Source organism: Anthonomus grandis, chromosome 5 (genome assembly GCF_022605725.1).
Source record: "Anthonomus grandis grandis chromosome 5, icAntGran1.3, whole genome shotgun sequence".
In the NCBI taxonomy this organism is placed as follows: domain Eukaryota; kingdom Metazoa; phylum Arthropoda; class Insecta; order Coleoptera; family Curculionidae; genus Anthonomus; species Anthonomus grandis.
Genome location: NC_065550.1, coordinates 28,709,606 through 28,731,601, shown reverse-complemented (window position 1 = coordinate 28,731,601; position 21,996 = coordinate 28,709,606). Strand labels below are relative to the sequence as shown.

The following is a 21,996-nucleotide window of genomic DNA, read 5'->3' as shown; positions in this document are numbered from 1 at the left end:
TATTTTATTAAAGGACAATTGAATGAATAATAAGAAACAATTGAGTAATAATAACTAAATATTATATTTTAAGAAAACATGCCAGGCAGACAGACAAAAAGCAAAATAAAATAAATACATGAAATATTAATACACGAAAAGTATCACTAAATAAAGATTCTGGTCTTTAACATTGTGACTCAAAAAAAAGGAATATTTTATTAAAGGACAATTGAATGAGTAATGAGAAATAATTAAGTAATAATACCTAAATATTATTTTTTAACAAAACATGCCAGGCACACAGACAAAGAGCAAAATAAAATAATTACATGAAAGATTAATACACGAAAAGTATCACTAAATAACACTGGAAGACTTGAACCGTAAAAATTAACATAAGAAGCAACATTACATAAAAAAGATCTTTTAAATATTTCAGTTTTATATCGAGGTATATAAATATAGTTCCTTCTCAAACTTAAATGGTGTATGTCCGTTTGGAATGTTATTTTTTCGTAAAAATAAGGTGGAAAACTTTTTATGGTAGAAAGTACATGATTGGAATATTCTTCAATTTTGCATATTAAGTCACGTGATTTCTCCTGCGAATACTACAGATAAGATGTATACAAGAGATCTGCAAGCAAAGAGATTGCAATCCAAACAACCATAAACTCTATCATAATAATTACACTGTGAAAGCACTTGCGCAATAGTTTTTTCACATCTTGTTGTAGACAATGCCTGTGTAGATAGATATAGTAATTTAAGAGCAAAATACGCTTTCTTAAGAATATAAGAATATATGGGACATGAAACGCAGCTCAGTATTAATAGACAGACTTTCGCACTTACTCTCAATAGAAATTTTGCCATCCCCTATTTTAATATTTATATTATCTTTTAAATTTCTCACATTTTTTTTTATAAATGATGAAAAAGATGACACTTGACTTGGAGATGGATTCAACGTTAAACTATATTTAGAAAGAATGTTATACGAAGCTAGCAAATCATTATTAATGTCTCTACGTTTTTAAACTGTTCAGGTAAGAATAAAAAATACAACGGGGTGTCATCTGCATATAAATGATACGAGCAATGCCTTATTTTAAGGACATTATTTTAACGTGCTGTGTTCGATTACTTTAGTAGGAGCTAATTAAATCAATGGTACCGTCAGAAAAACTCGAAGAGAAAACTCTCGGAGAGAGAAAACTCGACACACTAAAAAATTGACATTAAAATTTTATAACTCACAAAATCAAAAGCCCTAATAAATCCTTATATTCCACTAAGTATACATTTTCAATTTAATATTTTAATGATTCATTAAATTCTCTAAACTTTACTTTTTATGTTATATATATCTAACTGCAATACCAATCATTTTAAAGGTCAGAAGAAAAAATGGAAAAGTAGGAATCATATCCATTTAAGTTATGCCTATGTTCTATTCTATTTTTTTAATCATAATTTTAATAATACAGAATATAAAAAATGTAATAGTAAGGTTTTAAATAAAGAGAATTATCTATAAAATATGTTTTAATAAACAAGACCATTGTCGGAATTCTATTGTTATCACGCGATATTTGGGTGGTAAAATATTATTTTCATTAAAACATTTGCATATTTGAGAGTGAAGAATACGTTCAAAAATTTTTGAAAACGTTGACAGAATACTGATAGATTTTAACTTACCAAAACTAGTTGGATTGCCCACTTTAGGTAACGGTACCATAAATGCTTCCTTCGAACTTTTAGGGAAGCAAATTTATAATTTTTATACGCAAAATATAAAGAATTAAATAAGGACAACTGAGATTAAGGAAAGTTATATTAAGATTATCCACTCCAAAAGCTTTATATACACGGTTTTACTTAGTATTTCGACAAAATTCCTAGTCCTCTGAGGTAATTTTTTATCCCTCAAGTATTTGAGATAATTCTCCACTTCATTTCAGGCATTTGATGTAATTTTTTGCTTTTTTCCAGGAGACATCTTTTAAATCTTTCAAGTATTGAAAATAAGTTTTCATATGTTTCAAGCGTTTGTGGTGATTCTTCAAATGCTTCGTTGAAATAAATTGAAAAATAATTGCAGATTCCTGGAATGAAATTAAAAGAAGACAACATAAAAAATTACTTCAAGTACTTGAAAGACCAATATTTTTCCAAGAATTTTCAAGTTATCAAAAATATTTCCATATTTCTGGAAAACATAACAAATGTCAAATTGCTAAAATGAAAGGAAAATAATTCCAAATTTCTGTTGCTTTTGTTTAATAGCATTGCACTTCCGCATTTGCAGTATTGCTCTACGTTGTTGTTTAATCTGCCACAACATAAAATACACCAGTTGGAAGTAATACAGAATGGAGCTATGAGACTGATTTTAAAATGTGATCGATATACACCAATTAAATGTATGTTAAGTGTCCTAAATATGATGTCTGTGACTGAACGTATAAAGTTTAATGTCTATTTGTTTATATTTAAATTGAAACATCGTTTATTACCCAGCTATATCTGTGATAAGTTAAAATCGTTTGAGGATGTACACACATACAATACTAGACATCGTCAAGATTTCGCCATAGTGGATAGGTGTAACACTGTTCAGTTACTTAATTCGATTTTATTTAGAGGCTCAATAGAATGTAATAAATTGCCTGTAATAATTAAGACCTGTGATAATGTAAACCAGTTTAGGAGGCTATTGAGAAAACATCTTTTAAATAGGGATAGCTAAGAGTATTTCTATTTTTTTTTGTGTGTGTTTTACATTATAATCTTTTTGTGATTTTAGTTATGTTTTATTATACCATTTGTGTTGTCCTAGGTTAGGTTTTATTTATACCAATAATTGTTGTGTACGTTTTTTTTTATTACGCTGATCACCACTCTATTATACCTAATGTAGCCCTATATGTAATGAACTTTTATTGGTTTATTATTATTATTGTGGTTTATTTTCTTTATAGACTTTAGTACTGCTTTATAATTATTATAATTATAATTATTGTAATGTATGTAGCTATTATGCTAAATAAACTTCTTTATTATTATTATTATTTCCAAAATATATTAAAAATGACTCCAAAACAGTAAAACTTATTTTTAAATCTCCGCAAAGCGTATTTTTCAGGAAAAAGTAACTAATTTGACTCTCTTTAATTACCTCAGGAAGATAGAAACCTTTTCAAATTCCTGAAATATACCTGCATATACCTAAAATAAAATGATAAATACACCAAAAGCCCGAAAGGCTTCTGGCTTTCAAAAAATTATTCCGAATGCCTGAAAGATGTAAACAGTTTATCCAAAAATTTCGAACACATGAACAGTTTTTTAACATTTCTGGAAAACATAAAAAATGTCGTCAAATGCCTGGAATAAAATGATAAATATATCAGATGGCTGAAAGGTACCAAAGTGACTCGAGGGGTTTTAAAGGGTCAAAAGACAAAAAAAATTACTTTTAATATCTGAAAGACAAATAATTTTTCCAAAAATTCATAACACAAAAATATACTCCAAATCTCGGAATAAAATGAAAAATAATTGGAAAAATAAAAAATCTGTAAGATGAATAAAATAGAAAGAGAATGAAACGAAATAACTCCAAGGGCTTGAAAAACATGAAAGATTACTAAAAATATCGGAAAAATAAACAATTTTTTCAGCAAATTCGAACCTATGAACAATATTTCCACTACAAAATATGTTAAATTCCTAGAATAAAAGGAAAATAATTTTAAATTCCTAAAAAATATTAATAAAAATGACTGAAAACAGTTAAATTTATTTCAGTTCTCTGCAAAGCCTTTGTATAATAATATACATAAAAAAATACCATTTAAAAAAAGGTATTTTTCAGTAAAAAGTAACTAATTTGACACCCTTTAATTACCGTAGAAATACTCAGAAAGATAAAAATGTCTTCAAATTTTTGGGATGAAAGGAGAATAATTCCATATACCTCAAATAAAATGACAAATACTTCTAATGCCTAAAAGACATAAACTATTTATCTAAAAATTTCGAATACATGGAAAAACTATTCAAAATTTCAGGAAAAAAAATCGATATTAGTATAAAGAAAAGGGTATGGGAAGGGTAGCTACTGACGTACAGAACAGAAATGATCACACTTAAAAAAAATGCAACCAAGCTCATAACAATATAGAGAACGATGGACGGTCAATATTTGGCCTAAATCTTAGGGACCGAATAAGAAACATAGAAATTAAAATTAAGAAACACAGAAATTAGAAGTATAAGCCGTTCATAGTACAGACGGTCAGATGACCGGAGGATAAAAAGACTTATCCTGTGCAACCTCATAATCAATCATCTAGAGTAGGCCTATATCTAGAACTGGGCCAGAAAAGGCTAAATGAAGAACAAGAAGAAGAAGGAGAAGAATGAGAAAAAATTACTGTTTTAAGTTGATGAAATTTTCAAATCACTGTTAAGACAAATGGATTATATCTTTAATTGTGTTTTAAGATGTAAATGAGAAAAATATGTTTAAGAGAGCTTCTGTGTTCTAAAATCGTATAAATTACTATTATGAAAAATAATTCAAGCCAATAATTACTTCTATGATCAATGTTTTATTATTTCCTAATAAAGTGTATTCATCTCTATATTTATTTATCAGTCTTTGTTTGGTCATTACTATAGAAAATATTTATGCTACTAAAGGCAAAATATTGTCTAATAGGCCCTTAAAATCACTACTGTGATAAAAATTTACCACTTCTGTAATCAACATTTGGTCCTCTGCTTGACGAATCACGGCTTAGCTAACAATTTTAACATTTCCATAAAAGGGGAAAACAATCTTATCAACTTATTATCTCATTCTATCCAGTCCGACCCTGCGTTCATCCGTCGCCATCAGGCATCGTCGCCGAGCATTGCCTCTGGACTGCTCTCCGTTCATCCAGTCGCTTTTCGGGTATCGTCGCGTTAAGCATCCAGGAATTCCAGGGATGCCGCTCGCGCTCCACACCGGGTTATAACCCCTAACAGGGAATTTCCAGATAAAATAATACACAACAAAAAAAACAAAAATCTGGACAGCGATGAATATTTTGGGATGGGGTTGGATAGTACTCGTCGCTTTTGAAACAGGTTGGTGCTATTTTAGGTTAGGTTTTATTTGGGAGTGAGGTTAGGGTAGTTGAGTCGGTTTCATTAGGTTAAAAGGATTTTTATGAGTTTTTTATTGTAAGTAGTAAGTAATGGTGTGAAGGGTTATTGCAGTATATTTGTTTTTATAGATTAGATATTGTAAGGATGTATAAATTGTTCTTATGAGGATTAACTGTTAATTAAAATTGACCGTTTTTAAATTAATTTTAGGGGATTATCCAATAAATTATATTTTTTGAAATTTTGGAGATTTTAGTTATTAAATTTTATTATCCTGGAAGCTGGGTTTGAGGACAAGTGTTAACCATTAGGATCTTCGTACTAATTTTAGAAAATACATAATTTTGATATATACGAACTGAAATTCATACAAATAAAAAAATATAATTGAACAAAAGTCGGGTTTTCTAGGCGGCCTGGCTAATTATGCTTTATTTCCTTTTTAATAAATTAAACGTCGTAATCATAAATTATTTTCAACATAATGGTGTTTTTTTTTTAATTTTAAAATTTTAATAAGGGCTTTAAATACGACTATCCAGAAGGACTGACTCATTAATTTTGTTTAAATCCAGATTTAGCATGCTGGTTTGAAAAATATTTTTTAAATATATGGAATTTATTTTCAAATCATCAATTTAAAAAATATATTTTTAATTTTATATAATTACTACATAATTATTGTTTCTGAGTAGTAGTTCAGTAAGTAGGTCTTGATTTTTTTTTATTACTATAAAAAATTAAAAATACCATAACGCTAGAATACTAAATTTTTTTAAATATTAAGAAAATTATTATTTTTTTTAAATTTTTGTCTAAATTTTGTAACAATAAATATTTTACTTGTTCTTCTTCTTTTTTCTATTACTGATTTTTTTATTTTTAAGGTACTAGCAATTTCTAATTTTTTTAAGGAGGTTTGTTAAAGCACCATTCCTTATTTCAAAAGAAATAATTATTTCTGAGGAAAAAAGGCCTTTTTTGTTGATTTATATAAAAAAGATATGTAAAAAGTTTTTTTTTAAATTGTGTGATTATTTTGGAGTTATTATGAGTTAAAAAAATATATTTTTAATTTTTTGTATAATTACTATTTCTGACTAGTAGTCCTTTTTTTTTTTAGTATCTTTTGAGATAAATATAAATCTTTCTTGTATGCTATAATTAGTTCCGATTCTCTGAAAATTTTTGGAAAAAGAAAGTTATTGTTTTTCAATAGATTTTTTTTTAATTTTTCTGTAATTTTTTTCAAATCTTGCAACAAAAGAATATTTTTCTTGTTCTTCTTTTTTCTTTAATTAATTTTGTTTTTAATATACTAGCAATTTCATTTTTTTTTTTTGAGAAACAAGGTATTTTAAAAAATAACAACATTATTTCAAGATAAAAAGGGTCATTTAAAAAAATATATATTTTTAATAAATATATTCTTTTTGTACAATTGCTGTTTTTGACCAGAAATAAATAACTTTTAAAATTTATTTAGTTTTAATTTTCTGAAAATTTTTGGAAAAAGTAAGTAATTGTTTAAAAAAAAAATTGTAATTTGGTCGAATATTATAAAAAAAAAAATTCCTTGTTGCGTTTTTATCTCCTTTTCTAAAAAAAATGAAAAAACTAAGCTTTGTTGAAATTCAGATTTTTCCTTTATTTCCTTTTTAATGAATTTGAGGATGACAAATTGTTGAATAAATGAATATTATCAGAGGACGTTTTTTTGCTGATTTTTGGGCTTAAGTATTAATGCCTATTTTAAAAAAATTTACAATTTTAAGGAAATAATATTTAAATTTCCGAAATTATTTTTATAAGGCAGGCGTTACTCCTCTTTAAAAAAATCAACTAAATTCCATAAAAGCGATCTTTTATTTTTTTTTTTAATTTTTTGACTTATTATTCTGCTACAATTTGATTTCTGATTTGAATTGGTAATTAATAACTTTTTCAATTATTCCTTCCTCTCAAAAAAAAAAATATTTAAATAAACTTAAATGTATCAGACTAATTGCAGAAATGATATTATACAGGGATTTTTAGGTCTTTACTTACCATTCATTTGGATTTTAGCATTTAGATTTTATTTTCATTTGGGTATTAATTTAAACACATGCACATTAAATACCATGACTTAAAACTATTAGAAAAATATATTTTTACACTATTTATTTTCTACTTAGTATTTAGTTTTGAAAGTCGGGCCAATATTTAGAATTGTCCTCCTAGCGGCAAGATCTCTCTATCAGGTAGAATACCGTTTCGAAACATTCGACACTTTTCTACGTATATGTGTACAAGTCCTGACTAAAAGTATAATTTAAAGTACATCACTGAGAAAAACATCACTGTGGTAAACATACCCCAGTTCCATATCGTAAAATAATTATTACTATTGTGGGTTTCAAAGTGTTCGGACAACTGAAAATATTTCAGCTATAAGAGAAGCAGTTGAACGAGTAGTTAACACATTAAAATCTAAAGTTCCATCAATGCAAAATAACTTAATGAACGGGACTGGAAAAATCATAGAGCTATATATAGTAGTGGCCAAAAGTAGATAGACAAAGTATTATTTTCATATAATTGTTTAAAGATTTACCCGCAGGTCCCCTAGATTTTAAGTTATTGTTATTTATAAGGCGGCCTATAAAAAGATACCAATAAATTTCAGTTAAATATTTTGCTTGCTATCAGATAAAGCAATAATATAAATATAGCTGGTCAAAAGTAGATAGACAAAAACAATTTTGGATTTTTTTTTTGTCTAGATATTTATAAAATAAAATTACTATAGTATTGCTTCTCTTTAACTCAAGGTGCAACATGCCACGCAAAATTAGTTTCTCTCTTGAAGACAACGCATTATTAATGCATATCGCGCGGGTGATCGTCAAATTGATATTGCTCGTAGATTTGAAGTTAAAAGAAAAGCTGTTTGGGCAATTATTAAAAGATATGAAAGGACAGGATCATTAGAGCCAAAAAATAAATCTGGTTGACCAAAAAAAATGGACATTAGAGCTGTACGCAAATTAAAACAAATTAGCCAGAATAACCCTTTTATGACCTCTCGTCAAATTCAGATAGAATTACAGGCTCTAGGGATTTGTAATGTGTCCTCGAGGATTGTAAGACGAAGATTGATAGAAGAGAATCTATTTGCACGTAGGCCAGCAAAAAAACTATTGCTTTCAAAAAAGAATCGCTTAGCCCGATTGGAATTTGCCCGTCAGCATATACACTGGACAAAGCATGAATGGAAACGTGTTTGCTGGAGCGACGAATCGAAGTTTAATTTGTTTAATTCCGATGGAATTCAATATGTTAGACGTCCTTCTGGCCAGCGTTTGAATCCCAAGTACACAAAACCCACAGTTAAGCATGGAGGTGGATCAGTGATGGTTTGGGGTTGCTTCTCAGGTTATGGAATGGGCCCGTTACATCGCATAGCGGGCATAATGGACAGGTTTATGTACAGGGATATTCCCAGAGATGTTATGTTGCCCTATTTCTAAGACAATTTACCATTGAGATTCCAATTCCAGCAAGATAATGACCCGAAGCATTCCTCCAAAATTATGAAGCAATTTTTCGAAGAAGAAGAAGTACCAGTTTTAAAATGGCCATCGCAGTCACCCGATCTTAATCCCATCGAAAATTTATGGGAAATTGTAGATCGTGATATTAGGGATACAAACTATTCAAATAAAGGTGAATTATTCAAACGGTTGCAACAGAAATGGAAAAATATTGGTTTTAAACTCATAGACAATCTTATTGAATCAATCAATAATGGGTATTTTACAAAATACTAATGTTGTAGATGGTTTAGTTTGAAATTAAAAAAAAATACTTTTTAATATATTTTTTAAATTTCTCTATCTACTTTTGTCCAGCGTATATTTAGTTATTTCTTATTATTTACCAAATTAGGTGATTGTTTCTAAAGAATGTTTTATTATTTTTATACATGTTTATGTTGCCCATAATATACTTAAATATCTTCATTATAGAATTTTTATTTCCTTTGATTTTTTAAAAAAACCATTTGTCTATCTATTTTTGGCCATTGCTGTATATGTTCCAACGATAATCTTCAAAATGTTTCATAAAATGCTCTTTTAATAACTAGTAACGAAGCTCATTCCCATTTGCCTGAATGTGTGAACAAACAGAATTTTCACTATTTGACTATTGGGTACCAGAATATAGCTACCGTTCATACAGCAAGAAGGACAATGGACGTTTTAAGAAAAATGTTTCCAGAACGCGCACTCTCGTTACATGGAGACATTCGATGGCCTGCTCGTTCACGCGATCTTGCCCGATGTGATTTGTTCCTTTGGGGACACCTGAAGGCGAAGGGATTTTAGCACCATCTCCGAACCATTGACGATTTGAAAGCAGCAATACATCAAGAAATTACAGGAATATGACTGCTTGAGTGATGGAAACTTTTAGAAAGCAGCTTCGAATGTGTGAATGTGAATGAAATGGTCGCCACTTGGAAGTTAAGAATATTTTGTCAGTTAATTAAAATTAAAGATAAATAGCATTTACAATCGCTTTTTTATTAAAGGTAAATATATTGGAGATCTGAGAAATGATAGATATTAAGGGGATTTTTGTAGATGTTGATGATAAACCGAGATGATCCCTCACCCACTATTTTTTATTTTAAATCATTCTTCTCCATGCAATTTTTAAAATCCTGAAAATTTTTGAAGCGAGTGGATGTATACAACTAAATTTTTAAATTATATTAAAAAAAGAAGGCAGTTTATTCCGATGAATTTTTGAAATATTTCAGAAACAGAGGCGCATGCATTGTTTTTTAAAAAAAATTAAAACTCGTTTTTAAGTACTAAGAAGCTTAAAAAAATCTATTTTTTCTTCTTCTTCCCTATTATTTCTGTTTAATTAATTTTTTTTTGGAAAATCGAAAAATTTCGATAAAAAAGTTAAAAAAAAAGTAAAAAAAAGTGTTTCTTAGGGTAAGTGGAAGTACACTAGCAAATTTCTAAATTTTGTTTAAGAAAAGAAATTCCATGTATGCTGATCCCATTGTTTACAAGAAACGCATCTTTATATGCATTGTTTTTTCAAAAAAACTCACACTTACCAATAAATTTCTTGTAATTCTTAAAATATTCATCAAATAATTTTTTTTTTCAAAAAAGTTTTTAAAAAATAAGTGTTTTAACATTTTATTTTTGATATAAGTTTCTCTTTACATTTTATTAGTAGCTTTAATCTACTCTTATAGCTTTGGCCTAAATATGTTTTTTGTTTTAGTTTAAGTATTTACACCTGTCATACGGCTTACTTTTTAATATTTTTTTTGTTGTGCTGCTACTAAATAAATACTACGTACTATTTTGTGCTTAGAACATTGAAAGACTAGAATTAGTAAACAACAACTTTATTTGAATTTAACATGTGCACAGGGGCAAGGGGGGTGTTTTGTTTACAAACATCTTCATCGATTCCCTGTTGTCAAGTTTACACGCATTTTCAAAAGGAAGGAACGAGGAAATTTTCAGGTACACAATAATAATGTTAATTTAACTTATTGATATTAGATTTTCAATTAAAAATAAAAAGTAGAAATAGATATGTTATTCTAAGGGCAACAATAATATTTTCAAAGCAAAAAAAAATTAACATACTTATTCCTAAAACCGCTAGCTTTTAAGATTTTGTGCCTGGCTTGTACTTCTTAAAGACATAAAGTATCTCCATCCAAGTAGCAAAAAATATATTAAGCCTTTGTTTTGCAATGGATCGAACCTTCATCTATATAACCGGCTTTCCTCTTGACCAAAGCTTTTAACATCCATAATGAATTTAACTTTTGAACGTTTGTTTTAAGAAATCCACGTATCCTCCTTCGGGCAATTGGAGGAGGATGTTTAATGGTGAAACAACTCATGAAATCCTTAAACCAATTATGCAATTATTTTTTTATTGAAACTTATCCAGAGAATTGAGGCCAGGGTCATCCAGTTCTAAATTTATCATTATTAAATTGTTAATATAAAAATTAACGCAAATATCAGATTAATAACCGATGCGAGAGACGAAAAGTTGCAAAATCTGTTTTCAATGGAAAACTGATAAAAATCCCCTGGAAAATATCCATTATGCACTCAGAAAAGCGTCACGGACGATAGGGAGTGCATTAAACGACAAAGGGCATTTTAAATTTTCGAAAAGTGCATTTTTGCATAAAATTCAGTATTAACTGAAAAACTGAGTGCGGCTAAAAGCCTCGTAATTAATTCCCTTTAGCAGACGAAATTGAGCTCTTCTATTGTAGCGCCTAATTTACTTACGCCAGCACATGCATGCAGTAAATCGAGTTTCGCAATCAGTTAGTAGGAGACTGAGACCTTATCTTTTCGTATTTTATTTTTAATATTATAATGAAACGTGTGAAAAGGTAATTGTAATAAAATCACAGTCTTAGTAGCGTGGTAAAGTTATAAAGAACTTACTTCTCAGCTAAATTTGGTACCTTCAAGATAAATATTGTATGCATAAGTGTAATTAAAAAAGCTTAAATTGAAAAAGCTTAAATGGTCAAATATTGAAAAAAATTTAGTATTCAAGAGCAAAATTCGATTAAAAAAAAATAATGAGAGAATATGAGGGAAAAAATTTGGGTCCGGCAGCCGCGGAAACCAAAATTAATCATTCCGGAATCGGGCGAGGCTAACGAGCTTCAAAAGCTGCTTCAAGCTGCTGACGATGGCGTAAACTAAACAAAATTGCTGAACTTTAATTATAAAGTTGAGGAGTAAAACCGTTCGTTCGTTCAAAGTATGACGTCATTCAAAAGCTCCGCTTAATTAACTTTAAAGGCATCGTTTTATCCGCGTGACGACCCCAACTTTTCGGATATTCGGGACAAATTGTTCGGAGAGGTTCATATAAAAAAATCCCTCCTTTTTTATAGAAAAAATTATTAATGTACACTTACAAGGGTATAATTACTTTGCTTATAAATCACTCACACCAATAATTTTTCTTAAAATAAAAATCATTACCAAAATCCTCGTTAATCTCTAAGCAATTTCACCCTCTTGGTTTTTCTTCATCTGAGGCGTGGTTTTCGCTCAAAGTCCTCAAGAAAATTTAATGCGACATGGAAATGTTTTTCCACCTGGTATAGAAAAACACTTTTTTTGTCGCCAATGTAACTTTTAAACTTATAGAAAAATATGTTCTTTGTTTCACACATAATTTTGAACAAAATTTGTGCAAGACTTCACACCTTATGGAAAATCTCCGGAGAGTACCTGTACTCTTCAAATATGGTTATAACAAATCATCCAACGTTTCCCAAATAGCTCTACCTGTATAAAATTTTCTGTAGATTTTTCTTATAATGTTGTTCAAATCAACGCTTTTTAACTATAAAGCGTGGTCTATCCAAAATTATTTAGCTAATATATAATTAACAAATTTTTTCTCTAAGCAATTTGATGATAAATATTCTCCGTACTCGTCTCATGATGTTCTTTGAGTGTGGTCTCTCCCAGACTACACACGTCAAGTATCCCGCCACATCTATAAGCTGCAACTAGGCACTACTACATTACAAAAACTGATCAGTGAGGCCTAGGGTCAGGGCCTATAACGTGTATCATGTCGCACTTCAGATCTGAGTTTTGTTTGTAATATTCTGATGTCCTAATTGACGTCTCATTGTTTTTTTTCTATACAGGATGGCCCATCGAAAACTGTTCAGCAAGGTTATTAAATCAGACGATTGGCGTGTTCAACTACCTGGAATAAAGAGAGAATTCTTCCAGGCAGTCGGAGTTACTTTTTATTTAAAAATTTCAGGGAAATTGCACCTGTTCAGTTCCCTGGAATAAAGACTTAACTCGTGCAGGCAGTCGCAGTTATTTTTTCTGCAAAGTTACTGTGGAAATCAGACTATTGACGTGTCCAACTGCCTGGAATAAAAAGACAATTTCTCCAGGAAATTTGAAAATGCATCTGTCCAGTTGCCTGGAGTAAACACTTTACTCGCCCAGGAAGTCGAAGTTATTTTTCCTTTAAAGTTTCTGAGGAAATTAGATGATTTGATGAATGGTGAATTGTCCTACTGGCAGGAATGTGAAAATAAAAATAAAACCCTTGGCTCTGTATACTTTTTTTTCTAAGAGACATATTTACACATAAAATCCATTTTACATTTACACATTGTTCATTTGCGGGGTGAATTTAGTACGAATAATACGAATTACTAAGTTAGTACGATTTGTACGATTTGCCCAACTTTAAAAACGTTTTGACATCCGTCAAACACGTGTCGTGGAAAGTGATGGCAACAGTGCATTTGTTGGGAAAGTTGCCTAACTTGATGAAGGTGATAGTAAAATTGATAGGCAACCACAGCGGATTTCAAAGTGAATCACAATTTTTCCAACTTCAAAATTTCACTTGTTAATATTTTGGACTGTTTCATTCTAATTGAATCTCAAAAATTACAAAATTTTAAGAAGTCTTTAGACTTCTTACAAGAATCTCCGAAAAAATTAATTTAAATTTGGCGCCACACACGGTATAAAACTGCAACTCTGTCATTAATACACATTTTCGTTTACGTTCATGGTTGTCATGGCTAGAATCATAGCAGGGCATACAGATAGCAATTTGTACCTTAGTGTTGCCAAATGATTTTGCATACAAATTTTGATGTTAACCTTTTAAATGATCTGATTTGAATAAAATAGCAAATAATATGACAGAAACGATGAAAATTATGAAAATTATATTGAAAAGTTTTTAAACATTAAGGTTCAGTCCAAAGCAGATTATTGGGTTTTACATAGACAAATAAACCAGGATTTTTGACGTCAGAGGAGTTCTTTGGATAGTTGCCTATCTTTATGGGGTACGTTCGTGGCCATCCAACAATTTATAGGCAACCAGCTTGACTAGTATGTAAAAACCTCAGCGCATCATAAATTTTTTCACCTGAAAGTTAGTTTTAAAGACCACACGTTTTTGAAGAGTTTACTGGTTAACTTATGGCATTTTAGAAATATAAATTTAAATTTAGCGCCATGGTAAATAAATCGGGACTCCACCAATATTCAAGCTCGTCATTACTAGTAATAGTGGAGCTTAAAAATTATAGTGCCAAAGTGAGTTTGCATTAGGCATTGCGTATTTCGTCTTTCTACAAAAGTTTTTTAAAGTTTAATTAAGTTCCAGGCAAAAAATTGGATTTTAAGATAAAACAAAGGATTTGGCACATCAGAGCAGCTGTTTGAAAAGTTGCCCAACTAAGTCGATGATTATTTCGAAGTTTATAGGCAACCAGCTTGACCAGCCCGAAAAAACGACAGCAAATTCTCCGAATGGTTTCAACTTAAAGTTCTTTTATTGTTTGGTTTTAATTTAACCTCAAAAATCTTTGGATTTATGGATTGGATTTAATTTTGAGTTATGATTTTATTTCAAATGTCTGCCTAGATTAAAATAGATAATAATATTTAAAAAAAAACCATTAAAACTATAAATATTGACTCTTTAACCTTTACTTCTTAACAAATCAATTCAAATTTGACGCCACACACGACATTCAAGCAGTAACTCCGTCATTATTGAGCATTTCCGTTTCCGTTCATGCTAGAATCATAGCAGAGCATACGGAGAGCATTCTGTATCGCGTTGGCAAGTGAAATTGCAATAAAATTTTAAAATGATCTGATTATAATAAAACAGCAAATATTATGATGAAACTATTGAGGATTGCGTCTATTGCCTTCACACATCAGTTTTCCAAAGGTGAAGTTTAGTCTAAAGCAGATTATTGAGTTTTAGATAAAAAGAAACTAGGACGTCATATTGTCAGAGCAGTTAAGAAAGTTGCCTAACTTTATGGTGTCTAAGTTGCCTAAGTCCATGGTTATACCACTGTTTATAGGCAACTAGCGTGACTAGTATGTAAAAATCTCAGCACATTATAAATTTTCCCATCTAAAAACTAGTATTTTGAAAAGAACACACTTTTGAATAGTTTATTGTGTGTCTTATGGCGTTTCACAAAAATAAATTTAAATTTACGCCATCTAAGGTAATCAAATCGAAACTCCGCCCATATTTAAGCTTGTCATGGCTAATCATAGGACAACTTAAAGACAGCATACCGCGGTATTGCCAAGCGATTTTACATCTAAATAAATAATTATATGTGAAAACTATTAACATTTTCAGAATTGCTATTAAGTTTTTCTAGAACAGTCAAAGCCAAACTATTGGATTTTAAGATAAAATAAACTGGGATTTATGACGTCAGTGCAGCTGTTTGAAAAGTTGCCTAACTATGTCGATGATCATTCCGCAGTCTATAGGCAATCAGCTTAACGAGGCCGAAAAAACCATAGCGCATTTCTGGAACGTTTTCAACTTAAAATATTTTTTTGATTATAGTAAGACGGCCAATAATATGAATCAATCGTTTGATATAATCTTTTCGACCAAAGATCAGAAAACAAAAAGAAGTTGTGGCAGCAATGCTAAAGCGAGCTGTTACGAGTCATGACGAATCAATAAGATTACTGATCGCTGATGAGAATCAATATACTTTTGCGCATAGCAATGTTGCCATATGTTCATCAAAATAGTGAAACTACGATACTGTTACCATAGTATGGGAAACGTTTTGCTTTTAAATTAATTAAATATTTTAAATTTTTAATAGCAAAAACTTCTGCGGCTAAAAAACGAATTTTTGAAAAATAAATATTCTCGTTAACTAGACAGTTTCATAACTAATAATTGAACGCTGAAAATGCGAATATCATTAAAACTTTTTAGAAACTCTCTCTGGAAATAAATTAGCTTCGAAAAAAACATAATTATGAGTTTCGTTAAAAAGCACAGGAAAAGTTTACGGCAAAAAAAAGTTTTCCTTTTGTACGAACCTATTATCTTATCCATCGTATTTTCAACTAACCGCGTCATATTTTACTAAGGAAATTTCCCATTTTCGCTGTACAAAAGATAAAAGTTTAACGAAGTTTCGCTAAAGGGATTTGATGCGCGTGTGTCGAGAAACATCGTTTCTCCGTGCTTTTACATCCACTCAAATATTCATAAGCGCCTCTCCTCCTCTTCGTCTTCCTCTCCTTTGGTCCTGCGATCCGAGCGACCCGAGTTAAAAAGCTCTCCTCGGGGTGTGAAGAGAGAGTGTGTCATGAACCTTTGGTGGAAAATAAATTTTCATTATTTTTATCACCTGATGATGCGGATAAAAGTTTGAGAATGTTTTGTTCGAGAAAACTTGCATTTTAACCTTAAAAATCAATGTCAAAAAGCTTAGTTTAAATAGCCAAGTAAATTCAAATGTGGCGCCACTTAAGTATATACAGACAGCATCCCAGACCGCGATATTGCAAAATGACTTGCGTATTTTTGTGTGAGATTTTTCCTAGAAATGTTCAATTTAAACTTCAAAAGTTATTCTGTCCAGAAAATATTTATTTGTTCTAATAATTTCACTCATTTTAGTACAAAACCGTTAAACTTGGCACAGAAGAATGTTGTTGTACTTTTGTGTAATTGTTATTAGTCGAAACGAATTCAAATTTGGCGCCATTTATTGTGTTCAAAGCTTAACTCCATCTTTCGTTATAATCACCATTATATTACACATTTCCGTCTCCATTCTAGCTTGTCATTGCTGCAATCATAGTAGAGCTTATAGACAGAATAACACGCTATTGGCAACTGGAAAATCGTTTCGTCGTTCCGTAATCTATTTTACTTTTTTTCGAGTGTTTTTTTCCTAAAAAATGTTTTATTTATAGTAGAAGAACTTCGAACTTCTTCTTCTTCTTCTTCGAACTTCCGGCGATCACCGTTTCCGTTCTTACTTGTCCATACTATATCACTATGGTTTGTTCAGTATATTTTCAGTATAGAGAGCATCTCGTACCGCAAAGTTGCCAGAATTTTGAAGTGGATAACCGGGAGTTCGTTTCTTAATTTATTTTATTTCTTCTGTATGTGTTTTTTCCTTAATTTAAGGCACTTCAGTAAAATCAATTTTAATTTGGCGCCACCACTTTTCCGTAGGTCATTTTTATAATTATGGATATAACAATGAGAGGTGATTGCAGACAGCATTAAGTACCGCAGTATCGTATATTATATTATGCTAGTTTTTGATCGTATTTTAATTTTCTATGAGTGATCTTTACCCGACAATTATATTTTTCCCTTAATCGCCGCTCTCTTCCTTACCCCGTTTAAGTAAAATAAATTCAAATTTGGCCCCACACTTGTAGCGCTATTCAAACAGCAACTACAACTTTCGCCGGCCACCATCGGTGCGCTAGGGCTTATAGACAGCATCTCGCACTGGGTACTGCTAAGCTGTTAGCATATAAATACATTATGGTGTTGCCAGAATATTTCTAGGTAATTGATAGTTTCTCACTCAATTTTGTTTTTCTCTGAGTACTTTTTACTAAGCTTTGATTTTTTTAATATATAAACCCAATCTCTTCCGAATTACCACCATTAATTACTGTGCATTTCTTTTAACGTTCCTGTCATTACTACAATCATAGTAGAACTTAGAAACAGCATTTCATACTGCGTTATTGCCAAATAATTGGTATATAAATTCCGTCACCAGAATAGTTATTAAAGTTCGGTTCCTGGAAAAAGAGGAAATATTTTTTCCGATTCAAGGGCAAACTTTCTTGTCTTGGTTTACGGAAATTACTTAATTCACTCAAAATACTCTTCGGCAATGTTGGCAATAGAGCGGTTCAGTATGCTGCCAGTATTTAACAAAAAGTAAATAAAATTGACAATTCCCTTTTACCATTCGATTGGTTAGGCTTCGGTGTTGTGAACATATTTTACAGTATGTGCAAGTACTACTGTAAAATACCTGCTTCGTAATGCTGTCTACAAGTTTCCAATCATCTGTCATCATTCTGTTAATTTGTCATATGACCGAATAAATACACAGTACGAAGTTTTAAAAATGAATAAGTTAAAGCTTCTAAGCCTAACCTTCTTAATGTACAGACGTGACACTCTTTGGCGGCAAATTTAATTTTTTGGCTTGGCGGGAGATTTAAATCTATACAAGTAGGTTAGAAATTGTTGTACAGAATAACCATATTTGAAAATAGTCATTGCTTGAACCTTTTAAACTATTACATCCACCCTATTATCAGGTTTATTAATTTAAATTGTTAAATTCATTGGTAACAGGCATTTAAATTTATAATCCTCGCGAATAACAAATTATTTCATTAACATCAAATGGCTAATTAAAGTAATTTTAATTAAAGCAATTTAATTAAAAATATACCACGTGTTAAATTCTATTGGTAACCCATAAAATCCCTAAATTAAATCTAATATATAGGGCGAAAGTATCAATAAAACCTCCACGGCCAATTTGCACCGGGTATATGGGTCGTCTATTACAAAGACTATTCCATTTTACCGCAGAATCGCCAATAAAACGATAAAAATAAAAATTATTACAGATATTAGGGTGAAATAAAAAAAAAATAGGAAAAAACGTATCCGGATGGTAAATCCGTGCACGTAGAAACCGTTTGGTCTGGCATGCGGCGTCCATTTTCCATTATCCAACTGGAAAAATTTTATAAATTGATGTTTCAACTGCAATTGTTTCATTGTATGGTATGCATAGAATTTATACTGATGGATGTTTGATTTAAAGGGTTTTATTAATTAATTTTTTTTTATTGTGATTATAAGATTATATTATTTTTAAAACAGGGCTTAAAACATTTGTCAAAATATTTAATTTATTTTTTTTATATTGAGACACTATCTTCGTGTGTGATATTATAAGTGGCAATAAAATGTTTGTTTTTTTGTAATATAATAAACTGAAATAACTCAGTTTCTAGAGGATACAGAAAACAGAAAATCAATGTTCGATATAATATAAAAATACTTATTAGAATAACAGTACATAGGAAATCTAATAATATAATAAGAAACATTGACATACACACTAAAGTCGATTTTTGACATTGTAAATATTTACCAAATAATAATTTTGTAGAAAAAAGTTGCACCTAGGTATGATAATAAGTAGTAAGAAATAGGTTAAATAAATATTCATTCATATAATTCATTTGGTGCTACAATTGGGATCTTTTCGGGAATTTCAAACTCTTCTTCTTCATCCTCGGACTCTAAATCCGACCCAACTTCGTCTAGAAGTTGGAACAATGCCTCCTCGTCATCCCTTATATGGTCCAAATCAATAATTTCTTTACTTCTTCCTGTAACAAAGAATTAATTGTATCCAACTTAATTAAAACCGAACCACGTTAACTCCCGTGGCTCACAATTGTGATATACATAACAAAACCATTCTTGGAATCAACAATTTTAAAGATATTTTCAATCTCTAAAAACAATACACTTAATTGAAGTTTATTATACCTATTTAATATTAAGCACTTCTTTTTTCCCCTAAATTCTATAAATAAATAATAAGTAACTTACCTGCACGAGCCATTGTTGAAAATAATCTGAAACTTTTCAGGTTGACAAGAATGCACTCTCAGCAAAATAAACGATTTGCGCGTGCACACCTATAAAATGGACTATTCACGATCATGTCGCACGATTCTCTACCCAGATTAAACATTTTTGGATCCTTATAAAACTAGTAAATAAGGAAGTCACAATTGTGACATCGGGTAGCGTAAGGGATACAGTAAGGGGAAGATTCTTAACGGCTACAGGCGACACATTGTGAAAAACTGTACTACGTATCTTTATGGGTCCTCTAAGCTTGCTCCTGGTATAGTTTGAACGAATATTAGTATGAGTCATAAACCTCTCAATATTATCTCACACAAACATGAAGCATAGGAGAATGTAGGCACATGGCAAGTTAAGAATTCGTAGTGTTTTTAAATTTCTTTTTAGGAATATACATCTTGATTAATCACAAATTTCCCGTGGGTTCAATAAATAAGCACACTTGAACACACTTTTATTGACTACTTTACAATCACATACTATTTTTACCACTTACTGCGTGCTTAAATACAACTATATACCATAGATTAATACTTCTTAGATAGGAAACTCCCATAAAGCTAATAGAACACTGAATGTCGATTGACTGTTGCGCCCTCTGAATATCGAGGAGTAGTACTAACCAAAAGTAAAAATGGGTTTGTTATAACGTCACAAAATAGCGGGTAATTTAAAATTACATTATGGCGCCAAATTTAAATTTGAATTGAAAAAGTGTTAAATTAGGACTTTTTTGTCCCCATATTAAATAAAGTCCTCGATTTGTCACTTTTTCTATTTGAATTCTATAATTTCTGAAAGACCCATGCATATATTTCCTACTAGATACATAGGTCTGGGTTTCAGAAATTAAACAAGAAATATTCACAAACTGTATTAATATGAGACTGTAGCAAAAAATTATCAAGTTATACAATAAAAATTAACAATTGGATACGCTTGTTAAAACATTACAAAAAATTAAAAAAATTCTTCCAAATTCCATAAATTACAACTTCCAAACAATTCTTCCAAATTCTATAATGTATAGGAACCCAGAACTCAATTAATTGAGGAACTTTATTGTATGAAGAGCAAAGTTTGCAAAGTAGAATTAATACAGGGTGAGACAAAAGTTATAGAACTTGCAAGAGTGCCTGTGTAGATAAATAATAGACAATAATAAAATGCGAGAAGCGATTTTTAAAACGTCTATATATATTTTTTAGTAGAAAATTAGCTACGCTAGTAGAAAAAATATATACATACAAAATATATACATTTTATTATTGTCTACTAAAAAGGTTAGAGTAAATGTACAATTGTAATAGAAATTTTATAAAATCGCCAAGGAATTACCCCGTATTCAATTAACTAGTAGTGTTCCTTAGTATATAAAGTTAATGTTCCTACCAATAAATTAATAATGAAAGAGGCAATAAGTAAATATGTTAAAATTTACCGGAGTTACAATTTTTCTGTTTGCCTTTGAAAATGTCATAGACTCCAAGATTTGTATAGATTCCAAAATTGCTGTTAAAACTGCTGAAATTGCTCTTCTCTCAGTTTATGCGTCAGATTTAGAGTAAACTTCGATATTGAGGCTGTCAAAAAGTCTATACAGAAACAAAATGAAGTCTGCGGCACATTAAGCTTCACTGGACTCGAATGTCTAAAGATAAAAAATATATTTTGAAGTTCTAATTTTTAAAATTCTTAAAAAAAAATAAAACGTTACTCCATTTTGCCATATTATCCGTCTAGGATCCTATGATATTACTAAAGACCTGGATGCAGTTTTTAATTTTCAAGTTTCAATCCATCAAAAAAACAAATCAATAGTAGTCAGTTCTTTATAATCGTGGTCTTAAATGTCATTTTAAAAAAAATTAAATGATATTATTTTATTGACATTACTAAGTTAAGTACAATATTTTTTGACTGCGATTAAAGTAAATTGTTAATTAAAGAGCTTAGTTAAGCTTAGAGCTTACCCAAGTAGTTTATTAGCAATAATTAAGCTTACTACCTCTGCTGACGTAATAAATACGCTTCAAAGAACGCAACGCTTTATCCCCATTTAAAATCTTTTATTTGATTACCCTGTATATCAACAACATGCAAATTAGCTTACTCATCAAAATTATTAAATTAATTGCTGAGGCCAACCTAATAATCATCAAATTACGCATTACTATTTATCCAATTAACTAAAAGCTCGTTCGAAAAGAAAATTAAGGCGTGACTTTAACTATATTAAATTAATTAGCATGAAAAATAAATTCATTGATGGAA

The 21,996-nt window shown here is 30.2% G+C and overlaps 1 protein-coding gene across 5 annotated transcripts in view; it reads left to right on the top strand.

Annotated features, from left to right (window-relative positions):
* The first annotated feature begins 4,931 nt into the window (after positions 1-4,931).
* The window catches only part of LOC126735931 (cell adhesion molecule Dscam2), a 241,220-nt gene continuing 224,155 nt past the window's right edge, over positions 4,932-21,996 (top strand). For 3 of the 5 annotated variants that reach the window (XM_050440056.1, XM_050440054.1, XM_050440055.1), the window contains exon 1: positions 4,932-5,127. In XM_050440056.1, coding sequence (XP_050296013.1) covers positions 5,079-5,127 — 49 coding nt within the window. In that variant the 5' untranslated portion in view covers positions 4,932-5,078. The remainder of the gene's footprint in view (positions 5,128-21,996) is intronic. The other 2 variants (XM_050440053.1, XM_050440052.1) reach the window with 1 other exon arrangement.